The sequence below is a fragment of the Enoplosus armatus genome, chromosome 19 (genome assembly GCF_043641665.1).
Source record: "Enoplosus armatus isolate fEnoArm2 chromosome 19, fEnoArm2.hap1, whole genome shotgun sequence".
In the NCBI taxonomy this organism is placed as follows: Eukaryota; Metazoa; Chordata; class Actinopteri; order Centrarchiformes; family Enoplosidae; genus Enoplosus; species Enoplosus armatus.
The window spans coordinates 5784070-5806433 of NC_092198.1; the positions used below are offsets into that span (position 1 = coordinate 5784070).

Sequence of the window (22364 nt, forward strand, 5' to 3'; positions counted from 1 at the left end):
TCTCTTTCCACGGGTCCGGACATCCCTACGTCTATGCTCCAAAGTCCTCCCTCGTAAAGATTGGGTGAAGTGATATATGTATGGCTCTGGTTAAAGCCAGCGAATGTGATTGACAGCCCTGCAGTCCATGGGCACGTGCATTTGTTGACAGCAAACATCGACGCTCTGATTTATATTTTTATTAATGTTTCGTGAGGGGCACAGTGCTCTTTTCAGGGCAGTTAGAAACAAACAAAGACGTGCTGTTTAGTTCTGTATTTAGCGCATTTGCCCTGCCAGCTATTTACTGAGACTTAAGAAACACTCCACCTCTGTAGGGGGCAGTAGAGGGCAAAAGTCATAGAAACAAAACGAGCCGAGTTCCCGAAAAACACTAGAAAGATGCAGTGTTAGCAGAGCCGGCTACCTAAAAACTAATTTATCAGTCGTTGCCGGTGTTAAAAATGAAATTGGTGAGTAAACGGGCTGTAAAGTAGAAAACTCAACGCCAGCTGACTATAATAATGCGTTACTAAATCGTCAAGGGTATCTTTAGTTATAGCTACTCTGTTAGCATAGCTGCTAGAAGCCCTGTTTGGTCCTGTCTCATCCACTGGGGTTAACGTTAACTAGGCAGATAACAGCTAGGCTGTGTATAATATTTAATATGTGCCATCCTCAGAGAAAGACAAATACTGAGTCAATTGGTTAATTAAATTGAGCGTTTTGTTCCTTCAATGAGACTGACGTTACAGCTGTCTGTCTGTGTGTGTGTGTGTGTTTTGACACTGACCTACAGACTACTAAATGTGAGGTTCTGATTATCCTGCTTCTGCTGTATGTGTTGTGTATTATGTTGTTTGCACAGCTTTTTCCACTTGTGTCTCTAATGACTTTCCTTCCTTGTCTATCAGTATTGTCTGTCTGGTCATCCTACATTGCCTTGCAATGTTCTCAAGTTCAAATCCACCACCATCATGCTGGACTGTGGGCTGGACACCACCTCTGTCCTCAACTTCCTGCCCCTTCCCCTCGTGCACAGGTGAGTCACTGACACCAGCATTAGTGTCTTTATTTATTTATTTATTTATGGGTGGTAGGCTTGCCATTGTACTGAACCATGAGTCTGTTTTTATTTGTTTTCAGCCCAAGACTCTCCAAACTACCTGGTTGGGTCTCTAAGGATGGAACAATAAACTTGGAGAAGGTATGAGAGGCTGAATGAGTGTTGCTTTGTGCGATCACCTAAAGCTGTTTCTGTCTGTGTGTCTGTAAAGTGTAAAGGTAGTAAGCTTTGTCTGTGTGAAGGGCTACAGAAGTAAACAAACTATTTCTTTCCGTCTTTCCAGGAGCTGAAGGAGTGTGCAGGAAGAGTGTTTGTGGACTCACAACCAGAGTTCTGTCTCCCTGAGGTAGGAAACCCAGCCACCCCACATACTGTATATTTAGCTAAAGGGAACAGAGAGAGCAGCCTAATAAAGAGACACTGTTTAGTTGTGTCAGTCAATTTCCCTTTGACTGCATGACTAAATTGGTTTAGTCATGCAGTCATGCACTATTGCCATAGTTATTATTATTACTTCCACAATCAGTAATTCAAATGTAAATTATAGTAAATGTTCTACTGAGAATAATAATGCATATTTCTTTCCTGTTATATATTGACCACAGAGAGAACTGCTGGATCTATCTACCATTGATGTCATCCTGATCTCCAACTATCACTGTATGATGGCCCTGCCCTACATCACTGAACACACAGGCTTCACTGGGACAGTGTACGCCACAGAACCCACCCTGCAGATTGGCCGGTAGGGAGATACAAGGGATGAAAACTTCATCATATTGTTTTTATTTTAATTTAAAGGAAAATATATATGTTGTCTTATTACTGTTTTTCCTAATTTTTATCAGGTGTTTTTGTAAAAAGAGATGGCTAGAAGTTTAAAACAACTGTGTTTTTAAATTATAATGTTGTGTTTGTACATGTAAAGAGTAATATGTCGTCTCAACTAAAGTCTGGCCTATGTTGTATTGTGAGCTGAGAGACGTTAGCTGTGGTTTTAGTTATTTAAGAAATGCTGATTCATGCTGTTATTTTTGTCAGACTGTTGATGGAGGAACTGGTGAACTTCATGGAGAGAGTTCCCAAAGCCCAGTCTGCCACCTGCTGGAAAAATAAGGAAATACAAAGGTAGATAAACTGAAGAGGAAAACTTTCTTTAAAAAATGTCCCAATGGAAAATATATATTTTATTATAAAATATAAAATTTGACAATACGATCTCATTCTAGCTTTTTACCTGTGGTGTTTCTGTGTTTCTCTCTTTCTTTTCATCTTGTCTTCCTTTGGTTTCCATTTGCTCTTTTTGGTGATGCAGTTTCATTTTTACTTTTAGCATGCTACAATATGAAATTAATATATAATTTTATGCAGAATGCTCCCCGGGCCGCTGAAGGATGCAGTAGACGTGTGGACGTGGAAGCGATGCTACAGCATGCAGGAGGTCAACTCTGCCCTCAGCAAAGTGCAGCTCGTGGGTTATTCACAGAAAGTGGTGAGAACCTCATTTCTGCTAGACTGTCTGCACAGTCAGCATACGCTGATACTGACCCTGTTTTTGCATATGCGCTGTGAAAAAGTTTGTGAAGTTAAAATATAAATGTATATAAACTCTCAAAGCACAAACTTTAGTGCAGAATGAATGATACTACTAAAATAGCTGTTATCTTTTATATGTTTGTGTTCTCATAGTGAAAACTTCTGTCTGTCTCCAGGAGTTGTTTGGAGCTGTACAGGTCTCCCCCTTAAGCTCTGGTTACTCGTTGGGTAGCTCCAACTGGATCATCCAGTCTCATCATGAGAAAGTTTCCTATGTGTCCGGTTCATCCCTCCTCACCACACATCCGCAGGTAGGTCAACAGGCTAGATGAAACTACACATGGGGCCAGAGGAAAAACCTGCAGTGGGCAAGAATGGGATACTAATGTTTCGCTTGACTTTAGGTCTGTGTATGTAAGATGCATTTATATTAACATTCCAGATCCTTTTAATGGTCTCCAAACTGAAAATATAATCAAACCCTCCTATTGTATTTCAGTTTTTAGTTTTTGCCAGTTATTTTTTAAACTCCCTCTGTGCTCACACCCACTGTGTGGAGCAAATCTTGTGTTTATTCCAAGATGCAATGCGTAACGCACAAGGGAGAAATTGACAATTTGAAAATTACTGAACACTTGTTTCAGTCCTCTGGAAAGTATTTGATTGGAAAGTGATCTTTGTGAAGTGACTGACAGACTAGCTGTGTGTTCTATTAGGAACTTCTTCACAGTGCTGGTGATAATCGTAAAGTATCTCTTCTTCTCTCCTCCCAGCCGATGGACCAAAGCTCCCTTAAGAACAGCGATGTTCTGATTCTGACAGGCCTCACCCAGATGCCCACCGCCAACCCAGACGGCATGCTGGGAGAATTCTGCAGCAACCTTGGTAGGGTGAAATGGACTCCTTATTATATATAATACATATATAAAGCATATGTAAGTAAATTCTTCTCATTAAATCGGTCATGCTTCCCTTTATTTAAGTGACTGAGGAGTTGCATTGTCTCTGGAGTGTTTTAATGTTAGTATTTATTATTCACCTGTGCCTGTAGCCATGACGATTCGAGCAGGAGGCAACGTGCTGGTGCCGTGCTACTCCTCTGGGGTGATATACGACCTGCTGGAGTGTCTGTACCAGTTCATCGAGAGCGCCAACCTGGGGACCACGCCCTTCTACTTCATCTCGCCCGTTGCCAACAGCTCGCTGGAGTTCTCTCAGATCTTTGCCGAATGGTGAGGAGCTGTTGATCCAAATGTCCTTATTCCTTATTTCAGAAGTCTGTCATTGTACGGTGTGGAGACAGAAAGCAGCAATGAAAGAAAATAAAATGATAGAAATTTGCGAGGGATTAGAAGATAAAACCAAATTCTAGTTTTGTAGCAAAATATGTATGCAAATGTGTCCATTTTTATGTTGCTGTTTGACAGAGAGCTCGGATTTCAGAAACCTTTAGGGAATAAACACAAACATTTAGATAAAAAAAAAATATATATATATATGTATGAAAAAACTAATTAGTCACTTAATTTTGTTGGCTTCAGTTTACACATTGTTGCTCAAGAGAGCTTCATTTGTTGCCTGCAATTCATTACACATTAATGTTGTTGGCTGCAGCAGCGTCTGCTGATTATAATTTTCTGCCCATAATGGTGCATTGCGGCAGACAAAAGCATCATCATTTCTGTGAAACAGCTGTGTTTTCACCTAAATTTTAATGTTAGTTTAAAGGAAATACAGTCAAAAGCAGATTGTAAACAATGCTTGTTTACAGCTGTGCTGATTGGCTAAGGCTGTTTCATTATAGCCACCTGTTACCGTACTTGTTCTCAGCCACCTTTTTGATTGTTCTTACTACTACGTTTATGATTTTTCTTTTTTTTTTCCATATCATTTTAGGCTTTGCCACAACAAGCAAACAAAGGTGTATCTCCCAGAGCCTCCATTCCCTCATGCCGAGGTGAGTCCTGTTGCTGTGGCTCCTTCTAGTGAAGAACAACTCTGCATTTCAGAGGAAAATTTAGTGGATCGTTGGAAATCCTGATTTTCTGCAAGCAAATGAGCACTGAAATGACCCTGCAAGCCAGTGACGAGCTTGGAGAGGATTTCTCAAACTATATGCAGTTATGTGACGTCAGTATGCAAATGCAAAATTTTCTTGCATGCACAAATTTCCCTAGGTATATTAAAGTTCTGTGTCCAGCCTTACATGTCAAAATCCTTCCCAGCACCAGTGTGGTAGTACATTTGGAAGGTCATTTACATTTTATGTTAATCAGCTCTTCCATGTAGTCTGGAAACTCTTTGAGTCAGTCAACAGGTCACTGTCACCGTCCTCAAACAAACTCTCCATATTTCTTGGACAAAAGTAACAATGGACAATGAACAACACTTGATGTTACTGTACTGTCACAGCAGAAGATGGTGATTTGGTATATCAGTATTTATATCTGATCTTAGTCTTCCAGTCTTCACGCCTCCTCTACTTATTGCAAGAAAGCCATCCTCCGTAAATCACTGTATATATGTATACTCCTCACAACACAGCCATGGTCACACTCAAAGTGTCGGTAAAGAATCATTACTTTGTGTATTGCTTCTGCTTCTAGACCAGCCTCTGTGTCTCGAGCTGATGAGTGAGGGGAAATCGAAGGGGGAAAACGATAGTGTAGACTTCTCTCTTACAAATTCCTGTGTCGTTGTTGTTTCAGCTGATCCAAACCAATAAGCTGAAGCACTATCCCAGCATTCACGGAGACTTCAGCAGCGAGTTCCGCCAGCCGTGTGTGGTGTTCACCGGTCACCCCTCTCTGCGCTTCGGGGACGTGGTTCACTTCATGGAGCTGTGGGGCAAATCCAGCCTCAACACCATCATCTTTACTGGTAACTACAACTGTATTACAAGCCCTCCTATATCATACACTAGACATGGCTGAAACGATGTCATCCTGTGACTTTTCTTTCTCACCACCAGAGCCGGACTTTTCTTACCTGGATGCTTTGGCTCCCTACCAGCCGCTGGCTATGAAGTGCGTTTACTGTCCCATTGACACGCGGCTCAACTTCCACCAAGTGTCAAAGCTGCTCAAGGAAGTCCAGGTACGCTCAGCGCTGCTTTGTCATGTTGCCATCCCATTCATAAATATGGTAAATGCACTTTTAGCACTTTTTCTCAACCAAATACAGAGAGAAGCAGAAGTGGCCTGAAAATGGATTGCACCTACGTGAATTGATGTTATAACAGGGAGTTTATAGAGGGAATCTTATTTTTTTTAAGAGGATCTTGAGAATTGGCAAATAGCAGAGTGAGATAATGACTAGAATGACTCTATTTGTCTAGCTCTGAAATGGCTGCGTCATGGGATTGTTTTGTTTACACATGAAACTGGGAAGAGGAGAATTGTGCAACAAGCAAACAATCACTGAGTCAGTAGCAGTCCTGTGGGTGAAACAGGAGAATGGAGACAATTCTACAAGCTAAAAGGCAAGGCACAAACAAGACAACATAACAATGTTGGATCAGCAGGAGGGAAACAAACAGTCCTGAAATGCTGCAGAAACACATTGAACTCTTCATTTAGTCAACCAAACGTCCTCTTTGCATGTAGTGGACTTCAGTTAATAAACTATGACCCCATTCAGGTCAGATACCATTTAGTGCAAAATACCAGTTTAGCATGGTGAACATGGTAAACATTACCTGCTTAACCTTAACCTTGCTAACGTTAGCATTTTGCACAAAACACCCCTACGTACAACCTCACGGAGCCGCTAGCATGGCTGTAGACTCTTATTCTTCAATACGCAGCATCTGATTGTGTCTTCTGAGGAAGCAGAGTTTAATTTACCACGTGGATGTTCTAGTCAACACAGGTTTTAACCCGTGCAAAACCGCAGCTAAGCTAATGTCGGGGCAATAACCTCCACATGCTCCCAAAAAGGCATCATTTCCATCTCCAAAAGAGTCATGCGACTGCAGTTTCACGAGCTGCATCAGCTTGACATGCACAGTTTCGGTTAGCCACAGGTCTTATGGCTGAGCCAATTCTGAACAATGCAGTCTGATTGGATAATTAAGACTTAACAAGACATGGGCATAGAGATTTTCCTTCCAATCCCTGATAGACCATCCCTGATGTTTTTATTTAGTTTTTGTGTCAGTGCAAATTGACTCATCTTATCAAATATCATGTTGTGGTTAAAATAAGGACTTATAAGACATGTGAGATGTGCCAAAGTAGCTGACTGGTTTCATTTTCAATGAGAAGGAAAACATGTTAATATTTAAAACACTCTACGTTCCGTCGCCTTCTCTTCCAATGCCAGTTACCAACAACAGAGAAACAGAAGTTTAACTCCTAACTGTTAAGTCCTGTCTATCTTCAATAAAAGCAGGCTCAGTTTAGAGCATGGTGCAGCAAATGTGTGTTTCAGCCATCAGGAGTTGATCACTGTCTCCGGTCCCCCCACCCCCCTCTCTCCCTGCAGCCCCTCCATGTGGTGTGTCCAGAGCAGTACACCCAGCCTCCGCTGACCCAGTCCCACCGCTCTGACCTGATGCTGGAGCTGCAGCCCCCTCCCATGCCCTACAGGCGCTGCTCCGTACTCAACCTGCCCTTCAGACGGCGCTATGAGCGTGTCTACATACTGCCCGAGGTGAGTCCCATCAGAGCAGTAGCTCGCGGAGCTTGAACTCATGTGGGTATGAATATATTCTTCTTCAACCTGTCTGGTTAAAAGGGATCTAACAGACTCCACGTTGAATAAAAGATAAAATCAGTATGGTCGGAAACAGATGGTGAGTCCATAGTTTAAATTCTCTCATGTGTTGGTAGGAGGCAATGACATATGGTGTTTAAAAAAAGCTGTCAGAATTAAAGAGAAATGCATTATGAAAATATTCCAGCTCCTGTCAGAGAACAGATGGCCAAAGTCCAAACGTCTGATTCTTCTGTTCCTAGCTGGCCAACTCCCTGGTACCCTCTGAGGTTAAACCTGGCATCTCCCTGGCAACGGTGTCTGCAGTGCTGCACTCCAAGGACAACAAACACACGCTACAGGTAAGCGTATGTCTTGTGGCATTTGTAGCAAATATGGACACTATTGTGTAACTTTGGCAAAACAAACGGAAGTTTTTCCCTCTCCTGTGTTGCCAGTCGGTGCCCAAACCCCCTCCAGTGCCCCCCAGCAAGAAGAGGAAGCGGGTAATAGAGGAGCCTCCAGTAGTGCTGACCCCCAAACCCCTGCTGAGTGGAGCTGTGCCCCTGGAAGCTTTCCTGGCCACTTTGCAAAAGGTGAACCTCAATATTGTTTTTATAACAGCCAGTAGTTAAAATTCATGTTTGCACTTAGCCCGTGTCGTCCTCATCTGATGTGGCTTTAGTATTCCCAAAGGAGATGACTGCAGCCTTAAATTTTTCGTTCTGTGAATTTGTAAATTATAGTTTTTTTAATTTTAGTAGTTTTTTTATAACGGTCTTCATTGTTTATTTATTTTATCTGGATTTCTCTTACTTATGTCTCTGCTATCGCTCTATCCTGTATGCTGCTATAACAATGCAAATTCCTTCACTGAAGGATTAATAAAGGATTATCTTATCTTATCTTGTTGCTATATCTATATTTGTCATTTGTCTTGTCCCCCTGCAGCATGGCATCACAGAGGTCAAAGTGGAGGAGACGGCAGACGGACACATTCTGCACCTGCAGGCGGAGGACACGCTGATTCAGCTGGAGGAGGACGGCACACACATTGTCTGTGACAACAACGAGCCGCTGCGTACCACACTGCGAGACCTGGTGCTGCGCTTCCTGCAGAAACTCTGACCTGAATCCTCTCTTCGTCTCCTTTTATTGATATTTAATATTGCAACATTTGCGGTACACTGGTAAAGTCCAGTGACATTTTGTAAAATAGCATTTTGTATTAAAAGATAAAACAGTTAAAGATCATCCCAGTGAGTCTTTCTTGACCTCTTCATTCAGGAAGGAAAGAAATATTTGTAAAGCGTAAATGAAAATGCAGAAATCATCATGAGCTTTGGTTTTCCAAAGAGGAGAAAGTAATAAATGAAACAGAAAAATGTCAAAGCCACATACTGTAAATTCCTCTGGCTTATCTCTGCTAAATGTCATTTACATTTCACATAACTGGCTTGGTCAGGTGCTTTTAATTTGGTACAAAAGGTTTCCAGCTATAACTGAACTGCTCTATCCGGTGCGCCTCTATTTCCACCTGTGCTTTTTCTACTTGTCAAAAGGTCTTGTTTAAAAAAAAAAACCCAAAAAAACCTTATGGCTGTTTCAACAATCACATGAATAATGGCTGAATTCCATGAAGCTACTTCCGTTTTGGGCACATGAATAGAAACGTGACAAAGGTCCATCAAACATCTTACATCAACACAGTACATCAGTTAGGACGTTGTACTGTTGATTGAGAGTAGTCCCATTTAGAGGTGAAACAAACAATCAGTAAGATTGATTTTTCAAGCAAAAATGCCAAATGATAACTGGTTCCAGCATGTTAAATATGATAGTTAAGTGAATATCTTTGGGTTTTTGACTGTTGTCAAAACAAACAAATAAAAACTCTAGACCACTTGTTATTTGTGTCACAAAATATTTAATTGGTGCAGGGTTTACGTGCAGCTAAAATACATTCAATAATATGCGTTAAATTAACAATATGTTACAGTGTACTACAGAATCATTGCTTTGATAATACAACTGTGTGCAGCAGGAAGAACATATAGGATTGATTAATGTCAGGGGGTTCTTAAGCTCAGTGAGAGAACTCAAATCAGAAACACTCTCCACCCCACACAAAAAAAGAAAAAAATACTTTTCCTTCAGTGACAAACAAATACCACAGACTCGGACAGACGCAACAAACTTTAAATATAACTGGTTCAGTCTGTCTGAATGTGCTGTCAATCAGCCATCTTCAAGAGAAAGAGAAAAGGTATCAAGGTGTGTTTGTTGCGTTTCAGCGGGTGTAGACGTTAAAATGGAGAGGACACATTGTGTATGTGGTTCCTGGCAGAAAGAACAAATGAGGGACGACGGTGTTGGATCCATCATGTTGACAGTGCATGTGTGTGACGAGGTCAGTGAGGTCGTTACCTCCTCTACAAAAGCGAACTCAGAAAAGAGACGTAATTTGTCAGAAATGTAATAAAGCCGGTGTGTGTTCATAATATAAACCTGTTTCTCTCTAATGTATAAACATCAGTGTTGTCCCCTCTTTGTTCTTCCTTCCTGTGTACTGTAGTCACAGGCAGTGCATTTGGAAGGTTTCTAGCATGACGACATCTTTTCCTGGTGTTTATAAAGATCTTAACTTAGGTGCACCCTAAGGCTCATTTAGGCTTAAACAGACTGTGGACAGCAGAGGTAGCAGGGCGTTTAGAGGGCTGACAAGATGATAGAGGTTGTCAGCCTTCTTGTGTAAACTAATTAAAAACACAGGGAGGGAACCGGCCGTCTCCCTCTGGCAGTAGAAATCCAACCTCGATGTGAAATGATTTCTCCATCAGAGGCGTTACAGTTGAATGTCCGTTACTGTATTCATCACAAAAAGCCAGTGATTCCGACAACCATGCTGGTGTGGATACCTAATGCTTACGATATATTTTTTTAGGATAGTACTCAGAATTTGGTGGCTCGAGATATGATAGAAAAGTGTTCAAAACGTAGGAACTAAAAGGACAAAGATCAAAGTTTTTCCTTCATGTGTTCTGGTCATTGTTTTGGTTTTCTCACCTGCAACTTTACTATTTTTTGGTTTTCTAGATTTTGGCTGCAGCAGGCAGCTTTCATCAGCGAAAAAAAAAAAAACTCTGATAAACCCAGTGTGGAGCTCTGCAATGCACTCCAAGCTGTTTACAGGTGCGCAACATGTTAAAGTGTAAACCTCCAGGATGCAGTGCTGCCACCTGTCACTTGCCATCTGCACTCTTGCTGTCCAGAAAGGTCAGTCAATTTTGCCCATGGCTGCCTAGAGAGTTGATTTATCTGCTATTATATGAGTATTGAGGGGGGTCCAACCTAATAAAATGTGTCCTCTGTCTTGTCAGCTGTTTGAAGTTTATGCTCGCCCCTCTACTTGGACTCTTTCTCAGCGTTCAGCAGTGCAGAGCTGATGCCCAGCTTCTTGAACTCCTCCACCAGATCTCCGTTCTGGTGCATCTGGAGCAGGATGTCGCAGCCTCCCACAAACTCACCGTCGAAGTACACCTGAGGGATTGTGGGCCAGTTGGAGAAGAGCTTGACGCCTGTTGAGGGCAGAGGGCGGCGGTGTCAGAGGCAGAAATACACTAAAACCAATACACTATATCAGGTGTCAGGCTAAGAGAAGAGAGGAGTACTAACCTATGACAATTTAGTGCAAGTACGTTTCAGTTTAAAAGCAGTTACGTGTCCTGTTCTTAACACCCCTAAAACCGCACACGTCAGCCTCCAACTTGTAATTCAGACTGTAAATACTGACACAGATAATATCTCCTACTTTTCCAGAAGGGCTGCAGTTGCATATAAATTAAATCCAATATTAACACTAATACAATCAATTCAGCTAACTTAATAGGAGCTGTGCACTGTTAGTATCGGGTGTCACTTGGTATCAAACTGCTACAAATACGTAACACAACTAAAGTAGGACATTTTGGCTGTTTAAATGGTGGAACTACAAGGTTAGCACTGGGGCTAACCACCTTGGAATAATGCGTGAACACTCACACAAGTGTGAATAAGGGGTGTTTTTCCTGTTGAATAAAGCATTATGCAACACATTTAAGAAGTACTTCAACAGTGCATTCCTCACAAACTGACTCATAACGTGTCATTCCTCCAAACTCCAATTGATGTGGGATTTCAATTGGGGAGGCAAATAAAGGCCTCAGTGCTGACATTTCACTTAATTAGATGTAAAGTAGCTGAAAGTGGGAATGAAATGAGTCTGTGCCTACCAGCATGCTGTATGCCATCAGTTGGCATTACACTGCTGTTCCAACATAAGCCTCAATTGACAAAATCCCTTTAAAGGTCAGTGCTGATGTAACTGCAGAAAGCATTTCCTTATTCTAAACGTGTGCGCCGTCATTATTTTAAACAGGTTTCCAGTTGTGGCTGGATTAGCTGTAAAAGACAAGACATGTCCACATTGATGGTGGTTTGACTTAAAAAAAAAAAAAAGCACCACACCCTTTGGTCCTGCTGCAGAGCACTGATAAAAACTCAAAGACTAGTTGGCCAGGGTCATTGGTTTGAATGTGCCAGTAAGAAAGAAGTGTTAACAAAGAGGCCAATTACAAGCACATCGTCTCACGACACTTCAACTGTTAATTGTGAGGAAGTTTAGGTAAACAAGTTCATCTGAGAGGGGACACCCTGTTGCTGTCATGTCATGAACAGGTTATCTCGGTTCACTCACCTTCTCTGAGATCCTGGTCCTCCAACACGTTGTACGCAGCATAGTCGTCCACCCCGTGCATCCGGAGGATCTGAACCACGGCGTTACTGAAGCCGCACATTGGCTGCGCCGGCGTCCCCTTAATAAACACCACCACTTTGTCCTTCTTCACCATCTCACCAAGGTCTTTCTGGATGTCCGCCGCCGCGCACAGGAACCGGGCCGAGGCCGACCACACGCGTCCGTCGGCTTGTCTGGGGAGATACGCCGCCGCCCCCGACCGCAGACACCTCGCAGTAGATCTCATTAAACTGTTCATGGTCTTTGATGAGTTATATATTTATTCTAGGAGAGGAAATGTTCTAGAAATTGTCTCGCCTTCTTCTCTTCAAGCCGGAGTCAAACCCGTGAGTCGACACACTTGACGCTCGCGAGGAGGGGGAGGATCTACGTTGACGTTGATTGGACAGCTGCGCCCAAACAAACTCTAATCTGATTCTCCATTGGTACAGCCACGCGTCAATTATATCAGTTACACAAGTTACACTTTCACACACAAAAGTGACGATTTCATAAAAAAATTAAATAACATCACCACAGCTATTGTCACATACTCTACCACTTTTTTATGTTCTTTGGAAAATGCAAATATATATAGTAAAATAATTATTTCCAGGTTACAAAAGCCCTCAAGAACTTCCGGGGCGACTTGAACACAGAGGAAGAAGAAGACGGTGGTGGTTTGAAAGATGGCGGCGCACACGCAGAAGAACAACAAACCGGGGAAACCTGGAGGAAAAGAGGCTCAGCCTCTGATAATCGCTAAAACACCGGCGGAGGAACAGCGTCTGAAGTTGGAGAGGTTGATGCGGAACCCGGATAAACTCGCTCCCATCCCGGACCGGCCGAAAGAATGGAACCCGCGAGCTCCGCCCGAGTTCGTCCGAGATGTGATGGGCTCCAGCGCCGGTGCAGGCAGCGGGGAGTTCCACGTTTACCGGCACCTCCGACGCAGGGAGTACCAGAGGCAGGACTTTCTGGACAAGATGGCAGATAAGCACAACGAGGACCTGGAATATCTGGACAAGGTGGAGCAAAACAAACAGGCAGCCGACGAGAGAACGGAGAAGCGCCGGAAGAAGCGGGAAAAGCTGAAGCAGAAAAAGCTGACGGCAAAGAAGGCAAAACTAGAGGCCAACAACAAGAAAGAAGACGACAGCGACAAGAGCTCGGACAGCAGTAAAGAAGAGGAGAAGGAGGAGGAAAGAGAGGCTGACGATGATGCCGAGGCTCCTAGCTTCATCATGGGAAAGAAATGACGCCTCCTGCAGAGTGATGAACACAGACTGCCAGGACTGGACAGGAACTGGTTTTAATGCTCCTTGGTGGTGACATTGTGGGGGATTGATCATGAAGGTGTGGGGGAGACGGACACCAGAATCAAATAACAGCCTCTGAAATAAGCAAATAAACATTTGGAACCAGATTAAGAGCCCCATACGAGAGAATGTGCTCCCTGTTTCACCATTTAACACCAGAGAAACCTGGATGGACTGCCTAGTTTTAATAGGCAGAAACCCCCCCATGTATGATTGTAGTGTGTATGATCTCAGGCAGACGATGGTGGTCAGTGTCCCAGTAGGAAAAGAGACATGTTGAGACGCTTCAAGTATTTGTAGTTTTCATGTTTCAGCCATCGGGCCAGGTGTGTCGTCTTCAGGGGCCTCTCGCCAAAATGTATGATCAAGTTTTCTGAATTTTGACCTGATTGGATTGATGAATTGTTGGGAATTCTCTACCTTATTAATGGTATATTTGAAATGTTTTAATAAAAATAAGAATATACATGGACATTCGGGTGTTATGCAGTTTTTTCACATTTTAGATAGATTCTGTTTTTTTTGGTGTAGTTACTGTCCGTCTTTGCAGCCTTGTGAAGCTGCTCCTTGCAAGGACTATTGCTTGTGGGCACAACAAGGTTGCAGAAAGCAACTCAAAGAATGGAAAGGCGTGACTCCTGGAGGGTTAGGAGTTTCACGTGCGATGTTCCTTGGACAGATTCCTGCTTTCCACGGTGGTGATGGTCTCGCTCCGTAGCCATCACCTTTCTTGAGGCAGGTAGAACAAAAGCAGACGGCCAGATATTGTTTGAAACAGGGAAAGCTCTTCCTGTCAGACACAGTTAGCTGTCACATAACAATTTTTAATTTTTCATGCAGAGCAATTGAGACCTCTGGTCCAGTTTTTGGTCTTTTAGTTCATGTGCTGATATTCCACATTGATCTGATTTTATGATTCTCTTTTAATTTGCATCTTCGCATTTGTGCTCTGAAATACATTCAGCTTGAGGTGTTGTGATTCATAAATGACACTCGTTCATTCTGTTCATTGATGGAAGACGATGCATTCAAGTTCCCTGAGGTCAATTGAGGAATACTACAGAACTGTAGTAACGTGGGTCACCGCGAAAAGCATTTTTCAATGCATCATATTAAGATGCCAAATGAAGGATTAGGTTCCCACAGATATTCTTAAGTGAATGAAAATTTTCCTCTGTGTTCCTTAATAATACTTTACATACAGAGCAGGACTAGGCTGTACTCTTTATGAGGAGTAAACGTGTAAAATAAAGCACATATTTCTGTTTACCTTGCGATCCGCAAGATAAAATAATTGTTTGAGTTGTAAAATCCTGTCTGGGAGTATTGGTAACTGTTGTGCAGTGTTATGGCGTCTGATAAGCCTTTAAATGAATGAATCTTACTCCAACTGGACTTCCTGGATAGTATTTCACTACCTCACCACTACCTTAAACAACACGCCCCCACCAGCGCAGCCCCAGAGCTGTTGTAACACAGGACTGTTTTGGGTCTGAATGCCTGCTTAAGTGACTTGCAACGTCTGCAGCGTTTGTTTCATGTTCCCCATCTTTCTCCCCCCTCATTTCCATAAAATGCCTGAAAGGCCTCATTCTGTAAAGTCTGGTGTAAGTGGTGATGAAGCCTAGATGGGCTGCAAGTCTAAAAAGTTTCAGTTCCAGGAAAAACCAGAATGAAAAAATGACTTCAGTAAAAACCTTGGCTACTTCAGTTCATTCCTGTTGTGAAAGTCAGACTATTCATTCCTCAAGTCTGAGCCGAACATGTTTCTGTCAGTGAATCACTGTTATGAGAGTCAGAAAGATTTATTACAGGCTTCTGCTAGAAAACCATACAACCTGTAACCTAACACAGTGATCCCAGCTGATTCCTTCATTTTAACGGGTAAGGACTTTATGCAACTGCCTCCACAGACTTTATGAACCGCGCCTGCCAATAGGATTCAGGTTGAGTTGTGTCGGGGGAGTGGAGGCTGAGGTTGATCAACACCTGGGAGGTTTCAGCGTGTTCAGGCAAGACACGCTTCCTCCTTTCGCCTTTTCTTCATCCGTATTCTGTAGGGAAACCTCAGCGCGCTTCTAATTGCTTGACATTTTGAATTGTTCTCCCGTGTTATCTCCGCAATGGATCATAAGTAAGAAGTGTCACTGAAGTTAAATGAGAATGCAGGACAAGGCCAAGTGGGATTCTCAAAAGAAATCAGAGGGAGAGGTCAGTGATCAACATGAGCAGCAGCCTCAAGGTAACAAGAAATACTGTCTTATGGTGATGGTTAATACTGACATTACTGTACTTTTGAAAACAGAACACATTGTAAGACAACATTTGTGTGTCTTTTCCTCCTTTAACTGAATTTCCTTATAGTCATTTTCCAAGTAGGTGTCTTTGGCATAATGACATCTGATTGCCTAATCACACATTTCTTAACTGGTTGATGACTTGCTTCCAAAATACTCTGTTGTGACATGTGTTGCAATGTAAAATATATCATACAACGGAGATTAAAAGGTTTTTCATCTCAAATATCTTCATATTCTGCAGTCTGTATGTACCACTTTCCCTTGTTCTGTCAGGCTCTTCCTGCTTATCGCATTCAACACATTTTGTAATAGTGTTCATTTGGAAAACTGCAGTACTTTCTGTGCCAAGTCCCTGTTTTCTCTTCCCCAGATGAGAGGAAAGCAGTGCAGAGGAGAACCTTCACCAGGTGGATGAATGGGTTTCTGCAGAGAGTAAGGCACAAATCAATGCGGTTTTACTGCAGCATTGTTTTTTATTATTATTTAGCTAATAAATGCATTCATCAATAAGGTTTAATTGTTATTTCCAGCACGATCCTCCAGTTGAAGTGCACGACCTGTTCACAGACATTCAGGATGGCAGAATACTGATGGCTCTGCTGGAGGAGCTGTCTGGGTGCAAACTAGTAAGAATCAAGCCATACAGTGGACCAATTTGATGTCACCAAGAAGAAGAATAAAATATAATTCAAATAAGTTATTAGCCTCTGGCCCAATTCAGTTTATTAGCTTTGCACCGCAATTTAAAAATACTGTGTTTCTTCAAGGGTTGCAGATGGATGCCACTCTCATGTCTGTACAGCAAATATGAAGCTACAACCAGCAGCCTGCTAGCTTAGCGTAGCTTTGGTTGTGTTCAAAGGTAACAAAAACCTTTAAAGCTCAAACAAAGAAAAGGTAACAAAATAAGTAACTTTTTGTTACTTTTGAACAGAGCCAAGCGACCTGTCCCCCCCGTTTCCCATCTTTATGCTACGCAAAGCTAACCGTCTTTATGCTACGCAAAGCTAACCGTCTGCTGGCTGTAGCTTCATATTTGCCGTACATGACAGTGGTATCAACTTCTCATGTAACTCTCAGCAAGAAAGTGAACAAGTGTGTTTCCCAAAATATCTAACTATTCCTTTTGTAATTTCTAATATTAGCTTTACAGGTTTAGGTCGTCTTCTCACCGCATTTTCAGACTGAACAACATTTCCAAGGCTCTGGCTTTCCTGGATGATAGACATGTGAGTGTGTTTGCTTGTAAGTCAATACAGTGATATCATTTTGATATGTATTACATTTACATTCAAATCCGGAAAAAAAAAGAAAAAGATTGCAGATGATGTGTCCTCCTTGTTGCCTGTCAGGTGAAGTTGCTTGGCATCGATGCCTCTGGTATTGCTGATGGCATCCCTTCTGTTGTTCTTAACCTTGTCTGGAGCATCATCCTGTATTTCCAGGTACATTTTTTTCCTGTCACCCATCACTCTAGTCTTAATGTTTTATTTCACTTCTTGCCCAGCCGTTTGTCTTTGTCACTGACCTTACATACACTCTGCTCTTTTTAATCTAATACAGGTAAAGGAGGTGACAGGAAGCCTCCAGAGGCATTTGTCTTCTAGCCTCTCTTCCTTATCAATGAACAGCTACCCCTCTTCCACTGACCTCGTGCCCAAGCCAAATGACATTGGCAGCTACTCCTGCAAGACCCTGCCAAGCAAAGGCAGAAAGGCTGCCAGAAAGCCAAAGTACCATGGGAAAGCAATCAAGACTCTCCTGCAATGGGTCCAAAGATGCATCTCACAGTGAGTCTGAGAAAGATCCATTTTTGTCATCAAAACATCTACAACCAGTGATATACCTACACAACCACAATGAGTGAAGCAAAATGTGTGAGCTGTGATGAGGTTATGTTTTTCTATTATGCAATTTTACATTTGCAGGTTTGGGGTGGAGGTGCATGACTTCGGGAAGAGCTGGAGGAGTGGGCTGGCATTCCTAGCTATGATTAAGTCCATAAACCCAGCCTTGGTTGACCTGAGGGAGTGCCTGTCTAGAGAGCCAAGAGAAAACATTCGGCTGGCCTTCATGATAGCCCATCACAGTTTGGACATACCACCTCTGCTGGAGCCTGAAGGTAAAAGCTTATTGAATAAAAAATGCCTCACATTGATCCATTTTCCACAAAGAGAAATACGTTTCTGCGTCTTCACCTTGATAGTACTACCACTGCAAGTAGGTGCTAGAGGCCCACCACAGTGTAATGATACCTCCTATCAAAGCGCAGCAGGAGTAAATAAGAAGCACTTGTCTCATTGCAGACCAATTTAGAAGTTGACCTTGCTAGAAATTAGCTGCAGCAGTCAATTTTATTGTATCTTCAGGATCACATAGAGGCTCGAACTGGATCCTCCAACAGCAGGATGGTCTCCATAGTAACAGTCTGCCCTGCTGATATGTGAAAACTGTCATCTTTCCGCAGATGTGTCATGCACTTCACCAGATGAGCGGTCCATCATCACCTATGTGTCTATGTTCCTGGAGCATTGTTCAGGCGTAGATGAGGTCAGAACGGCTTGAATAGTTCAACATTATTGCTTTTCACTTTCTTGCTGAGTGCCAGCCATGGGTTAGCTTAGCTTAGCTTAGTTTAGTTTAAAAACTAACACCTCTAATTAAAACATTATATCTCGCTTGTTTAAAAACCAAAGTGAAAAAACAATTGGGTTGTGTTTTACCGCAGTTTATGAGTGGGACTATGTCTTGGCTGGGTGCAGTAAAGATGGAAGGTTTTTGTACCAATTAAACAGAGGAGTTATAACAAGTCTTTTAGTGAGCTTTAGAGGCGCTGGTAGGTGGATTTTATACCTTCGGACAGAGCCTGGCTAGCTATTTTCCACGTTTCCAGTCTTTCTGCAGAGCTTGGCTAACTGACTGCTGGCTGTAGCTTAGTATTTAATGCACAGGTTATTTGCTTTTTTACTTGGGGAAAAAACGCAAATAAGCTTATTTCCCAGTGAAGTTAATTCACTACCAAACATACTTCTTTCTGGGCATTATTTCAGGGGTATCATGTAACTAACACTCAGAAACTCTATATTACAGGATCATACAACAGAAGTTCCTGAGATCCCAAATTTCGGATCACTTGAGTCAGTCAGCTCTGGAGAGACCCCAGCTGATGACCCAGAAGCGCAAGCTTTGCTCATAGGCTTGGAAAAGAGCAGCGAGCAGCTACTGTGGAAACGGTGGGCCAAAAGACCCTCAGGGAGCCCCCGTGCCACCTCGCTTCACACAAAAGGAGCAATTACCCCTGACCTCTCCACCAGCACCGGTGAAATTGTTTCATCCTGTTGTAGCCAAAGCATCACTGAACAACCCGCAGGCAGTGCTGCCGCCTCACCATTCAACAAAACGAAAAGCAGGCGTCGAAGTGTTTTACAGCCCCCCAGTCCGCTGGACGCAAGTGTAGTCAGCCAGGAGATCCGATCATGGATGGAGAAAGTGTCTGCGGATCAGGGCTACAGCAAGCCAAGAGTGGATGAAAGTCACTTTTCTTTGAGCTCTGAGGAAGGAATCTACAGCTTGTCAGCACTGGACTCAGATGAGGAGGAGGCCTACAGCTACATCCTGGATCTGAATAAAGAGGTTTTTCAACCATATAATCAGCTGAAAAGACAAGTACCAAGGGTTGAAGAGGAAACAGCAGAAGAAATGTCCCTGAATGGACAGCAGACTGAAGAGTCAAAACATCTGGAAGTATGTGGGACGTACGGCAGTGGATGTAAACATCAAGAAGGCTCATTTGCACAAAATGTTGAATCGGAAGCCAGGGCTCAGTTAAACACTCAAAATGTCATGGAAAATGATTGTAGTTCCAGAGAGATGGTAAACAATAGAGCTGTGTTTGACATGGTGACAGAGGAAGAAAAGAGAAGCAGAGAGGAACGTGAAGAGGAGAGAGTTGTTGGAGGACAGAGTAATAATGATGGTGATTATTGCGAGGAAGAGAAGAAGGAGGAGAAGACAGAAAATGCTAGATTGATGATGCATGGATATGATCAAATAGAGGCTCTGGCAGATGAAATAAAGAAAACAAAGCTTTTTGAAGTGGCTATTTGGAAGAAAGAGGTTGAAGAAGAGACTGAACAAGGCCTCATTGAAAAATGTGGACAAGGGAGTGAGAAGAGAGTGGTAGACGAAGAAGAGGAGGAAGAAAATATGACGACATTTGAGGAAGGTCAGGACAGACAGTTCGGGAAAGAAAAAGAGGAAAAGCATTACGTGAATGAGGAAGAGAGGGGAAATCAGCAAAGTGTTGTGAGTTTAGAAAGTTTTAAGGTAGGAGTAAATGAAAAAATATTAATAGACGAGGCTGTATATGAAGTCAGAGGAGCAGGAGAAAGTAGAATTAACACAGAAGAAGAAAGGGACAGGAAAGACAATGCCCCCAAAATGGAACATTTAACCGGTAAAGATAAAGAAGAATACAGTGATGAAGTCATGAATTCAATGGATTTTGAGGCAGTTATAACAGCAGAGGGGAAAGACAGGGAGCTAAAGATTAAGAGACGTAAACTGACTGACAAGAGGGCAACAACAAAAGAACATCCTGGTAAAAGTACCCCCATAAATGGCACTAATGGAGGTGTTAACGTCCATGGTGGTGACAACAGTTGGACTCCTGCCTGCAGTGCAACTCAGTCATTCAGGTAGGTCATGGCATTTGTGATTTGTGAGAACAATCTATGTCAAACTTTCCAATTCAGCATGGCACATATGTAGTTTACAACAATAACGGTGGTAAATTGAACAATGGGTCTTTAATATCCCACAGGAGTAAACAGACGCAGGCCTCTCACTTCTAGCTGATGACTGTAGATTTTGTCGGCTGAAATGACGACTGACGCCAGCAGATTATATCAGCTGTAACTAGCTAGCGTAAGATAAAGCTAACGCTGAAACTCTGTGAGGTGGTTGAAGCCTCTGTCTCAAGCTGACCTTTTAATAACACCCTGTAAAAATGGCCTCAATATGCGCAGAATGGCTAATGTTAAAAGACTGAGGCTAAAACTGTCACAGGCAAAAAGTCAGCATCTCTGCCAGCTGATGATCCATGGAAGACAAGAAAATAAAGGTTTTTATTTCAATGTACAGTATTATGACTTAAAATGTAATTAAAATGTTAGTCTCTCTAACATAACCCTTGGATGGTTTTAATGCTTACTATAGAAAAACATACTAGATTTACGCTTTAATGCGCAAATCGTGAAGCAGTAGGCTTCCCTTTGACAAGAGAAAAGGACTAAACGTACCTTATCTAATACAAGTTTGGCTGGAGTTGCTGGAGTGTAAACTTCCCCAAACCAAATAAAGAGCAGGACAGAGTTAGTATAAACTCTGATACACAAAATAATGTAGTTAACTAGTTAATATGCCCCTTGCCTTTGGAAACAATGCTAGGTTACTACTGTAGGTAGTATGCTACACTTTTTTCTTACACTTTTGCTCATTTGATTTTGGTTTTGCAAAAAAAGACACCCTGCTCCAAACTCTGTATGTCTCTGTATCTGTATATATAATATCGCTCTTACTGCAGCCCCAAGCACACCGCGTCAACTTTAACAACGATTAAACTATTGCAGGTCAGTCAATGGTCAATTCATTTACAAAGACTATACAGATAATTACATTTTTATCTGTGTTTGGTCTTATTACTTTAATGTAACTTCTATTTCTTCTTAATAAATATGAATGCAAAGTGCCTTATTTTCGTCGGAATCTAACTCTGTGTTTTATCTACTTTCCAACAGAGAGGGAGGATTCACTCTTCAGTCTTTTGCAGCCTCTTGTGACATAACCCCATTAGAGCTGGAAATGCTCTTGGTCCTGTGGATCCTGCTCTACTGCTGCTTCATCCTTCCTCATATGTACCTCTGAGTCCCCCTGCAGTGTACTCTTCTTATTAAGACACGCTTATTAGCCCAGTTTCCACTAATGAGCCAAACAGGGACACTTAAGGCTTGGCTGACTCTTTATCTGTGTCACCAAATTTCCCTCAAGGCAACATTTAATGATTATGTTTGCTTCTTGCTGCCAACAGAGATAATTTGTCATTTTTCTGGCTATAGTTTCAGATAAACACATAATGCTGTTATCCCCATTGTTACACATTCTTTCAGCTACTTGGCCTTACAATACACAAATTATTACACATTGGTTTGTGAGGTGTTTTTGCTGAATGCATGTCCAAAATGCTCTGTTTACTTGATTTATATTTCTGGCAGAAATACTCCTTTCAATTTCAGTTGACGTTATCAACCACATGGTGGCATCGCAGCATCACAGCAGCAACTGTCTCACGCAACAGACCGTCTTTACAGCATTCTGTTGACTGCTGTGAATCCCATGTGACCTGCTGTTTAATTAGAAGCTGCATTGACATGCTGAGATTAAGCACTTTGACATTTCGCAGACTCTCACTGTGTCACTTGTGGCTCAGAATGTATACTGTTTTGTTGTTTTCCTCTCAGATACTGTATGCTAGTTAAAGCTTGTCAACAATGTGACTATGAGATCTAAATAATAAAACCAGATACTTGCTCTGCGTCATATATCTTCTGGTCCTTTCCACGACATAGAATAATACATGTGTAGTGTCTTTGTTGGAATGCCAGTGTGTACACACTGAAACTAGATCAAAACTTAAG

The 22364-nt window shown here is 42.2% G+C and overlaps 4 protein-coding genes and 1 non-coding gene across 6 annotated transcripts; 4 read left to right on the forward strand and 1 right to left on the reverse strand.

Moving 5' to 3' along the window:
• Positions 1-443: 443 nt before the first annotated feature.
• ints9 (integrator complex subunit 9) lies at positions 444-8486 on the forward strand. Of its 2 annotated transcripts, XM_070925960.1 has the most exons (17): positions 444-452; positions 894-1021; positions 1126-1186; positions 1329-1391; positions 1651-1790; positions 2087-2173; positions 2417-2537; positions 2758-2892; positions 3355-3466; positions 3633-3813; positions 4478-4538; positions 5290-5461; positions 5553-5677; positions 7067-7234; positions 7540-7638; positions 7735-7872; positions 8228-8486. In XM_070925960.1, the coding sequence occupies exons 1-17, from the start codon at positions 444-446 to the stop codon at positions 8402-8404; spliced, it is 1977 nt and encodes a 658-aa protein (XP_070782061.1). In that variant the 3' UTR covers positions 8405-8486. The 2 variants fall into 2 exon arrangements, with proteins under 2 accessions (XP_070782061.1, XP_070782062.1); XM_070925961.1 differs by lacking the exon at positions 1329-1391.
• Positions 8487-9192: 706 nt separating this feature from the next.
• On the reverse strand, positions 9193-12394 carry glrx5 (glutaredoxin 5 homolog (S. cerevisiae)). The gene is made up of 2 exons (XM_070925845.1): positions 12012-12394; positions 9193-10854 (listed from the first exon to the last, which is right to left on the reverse strand). Exons 1-2 carry the CDS (start codon positions 12307-12309, stop codon positions 10682-10684), a joined length of 471 nt encoding a protein of 156 aa, XP_070781946.1. The 5' UTR covers positions 12310-12394; the 3' UTR covers positions 9193-10681.
• A 345-nt stretch (positions 12395-12739) lies between these two features.
• Positions 12740-13841, forward strand: prkrip1 (PRKR interacting protein 1). Its single transcript, XM_070926002.1, has one exon. The coding sequence runs from the start codon at positions 12740-12742 to the stop codon at positions 13307-13309; it is 570 nt and encodes a 189-aa protein (XP_070782103.1). The 3' UTR covers positions 13310-13841.
• A 69-nt stretch (positions 13842-13910) lies between these two features.
• On the forward strand, positions 13911-14187 carry LOC139302745 (small Cajal body-specific RNA 13). Its single transcript, XR_011598919.1, has one exon. It is a non-coding gene; the product is annotated as a small Cajal body-specific RNA 13 (non-coding RNA).
• A 1247-nt stretch (positions 14188-15434) lies between these two features.
• clmnb (calmin b) lies at positions 15435-22266 on the forward strand. Its single transcript, XM_070926307.1, has 10 exons — positions 15435-15611; positions 16040-16101; positions 16200-16295; positions 16815-16904; positions 17028-17114; positions 17233-17459; positions 17598-17791; positions 18137-18219; positions 18760-20366; positions 21468-22266. The coding sequence occupies exons 1-10, from the start codon at positions 15533-15535 to the stop codon at positions 21592-21594; spliced, it is 2652 nt and encodes an 883-aa protein (XP_070782408.1). The 5' UTR covers positions 15435-15532; the 3' UTR covers positions 21595-22266.
• The last annotated feature ends 98 nt before the right edge of the window (positions 22267-22364 follow it).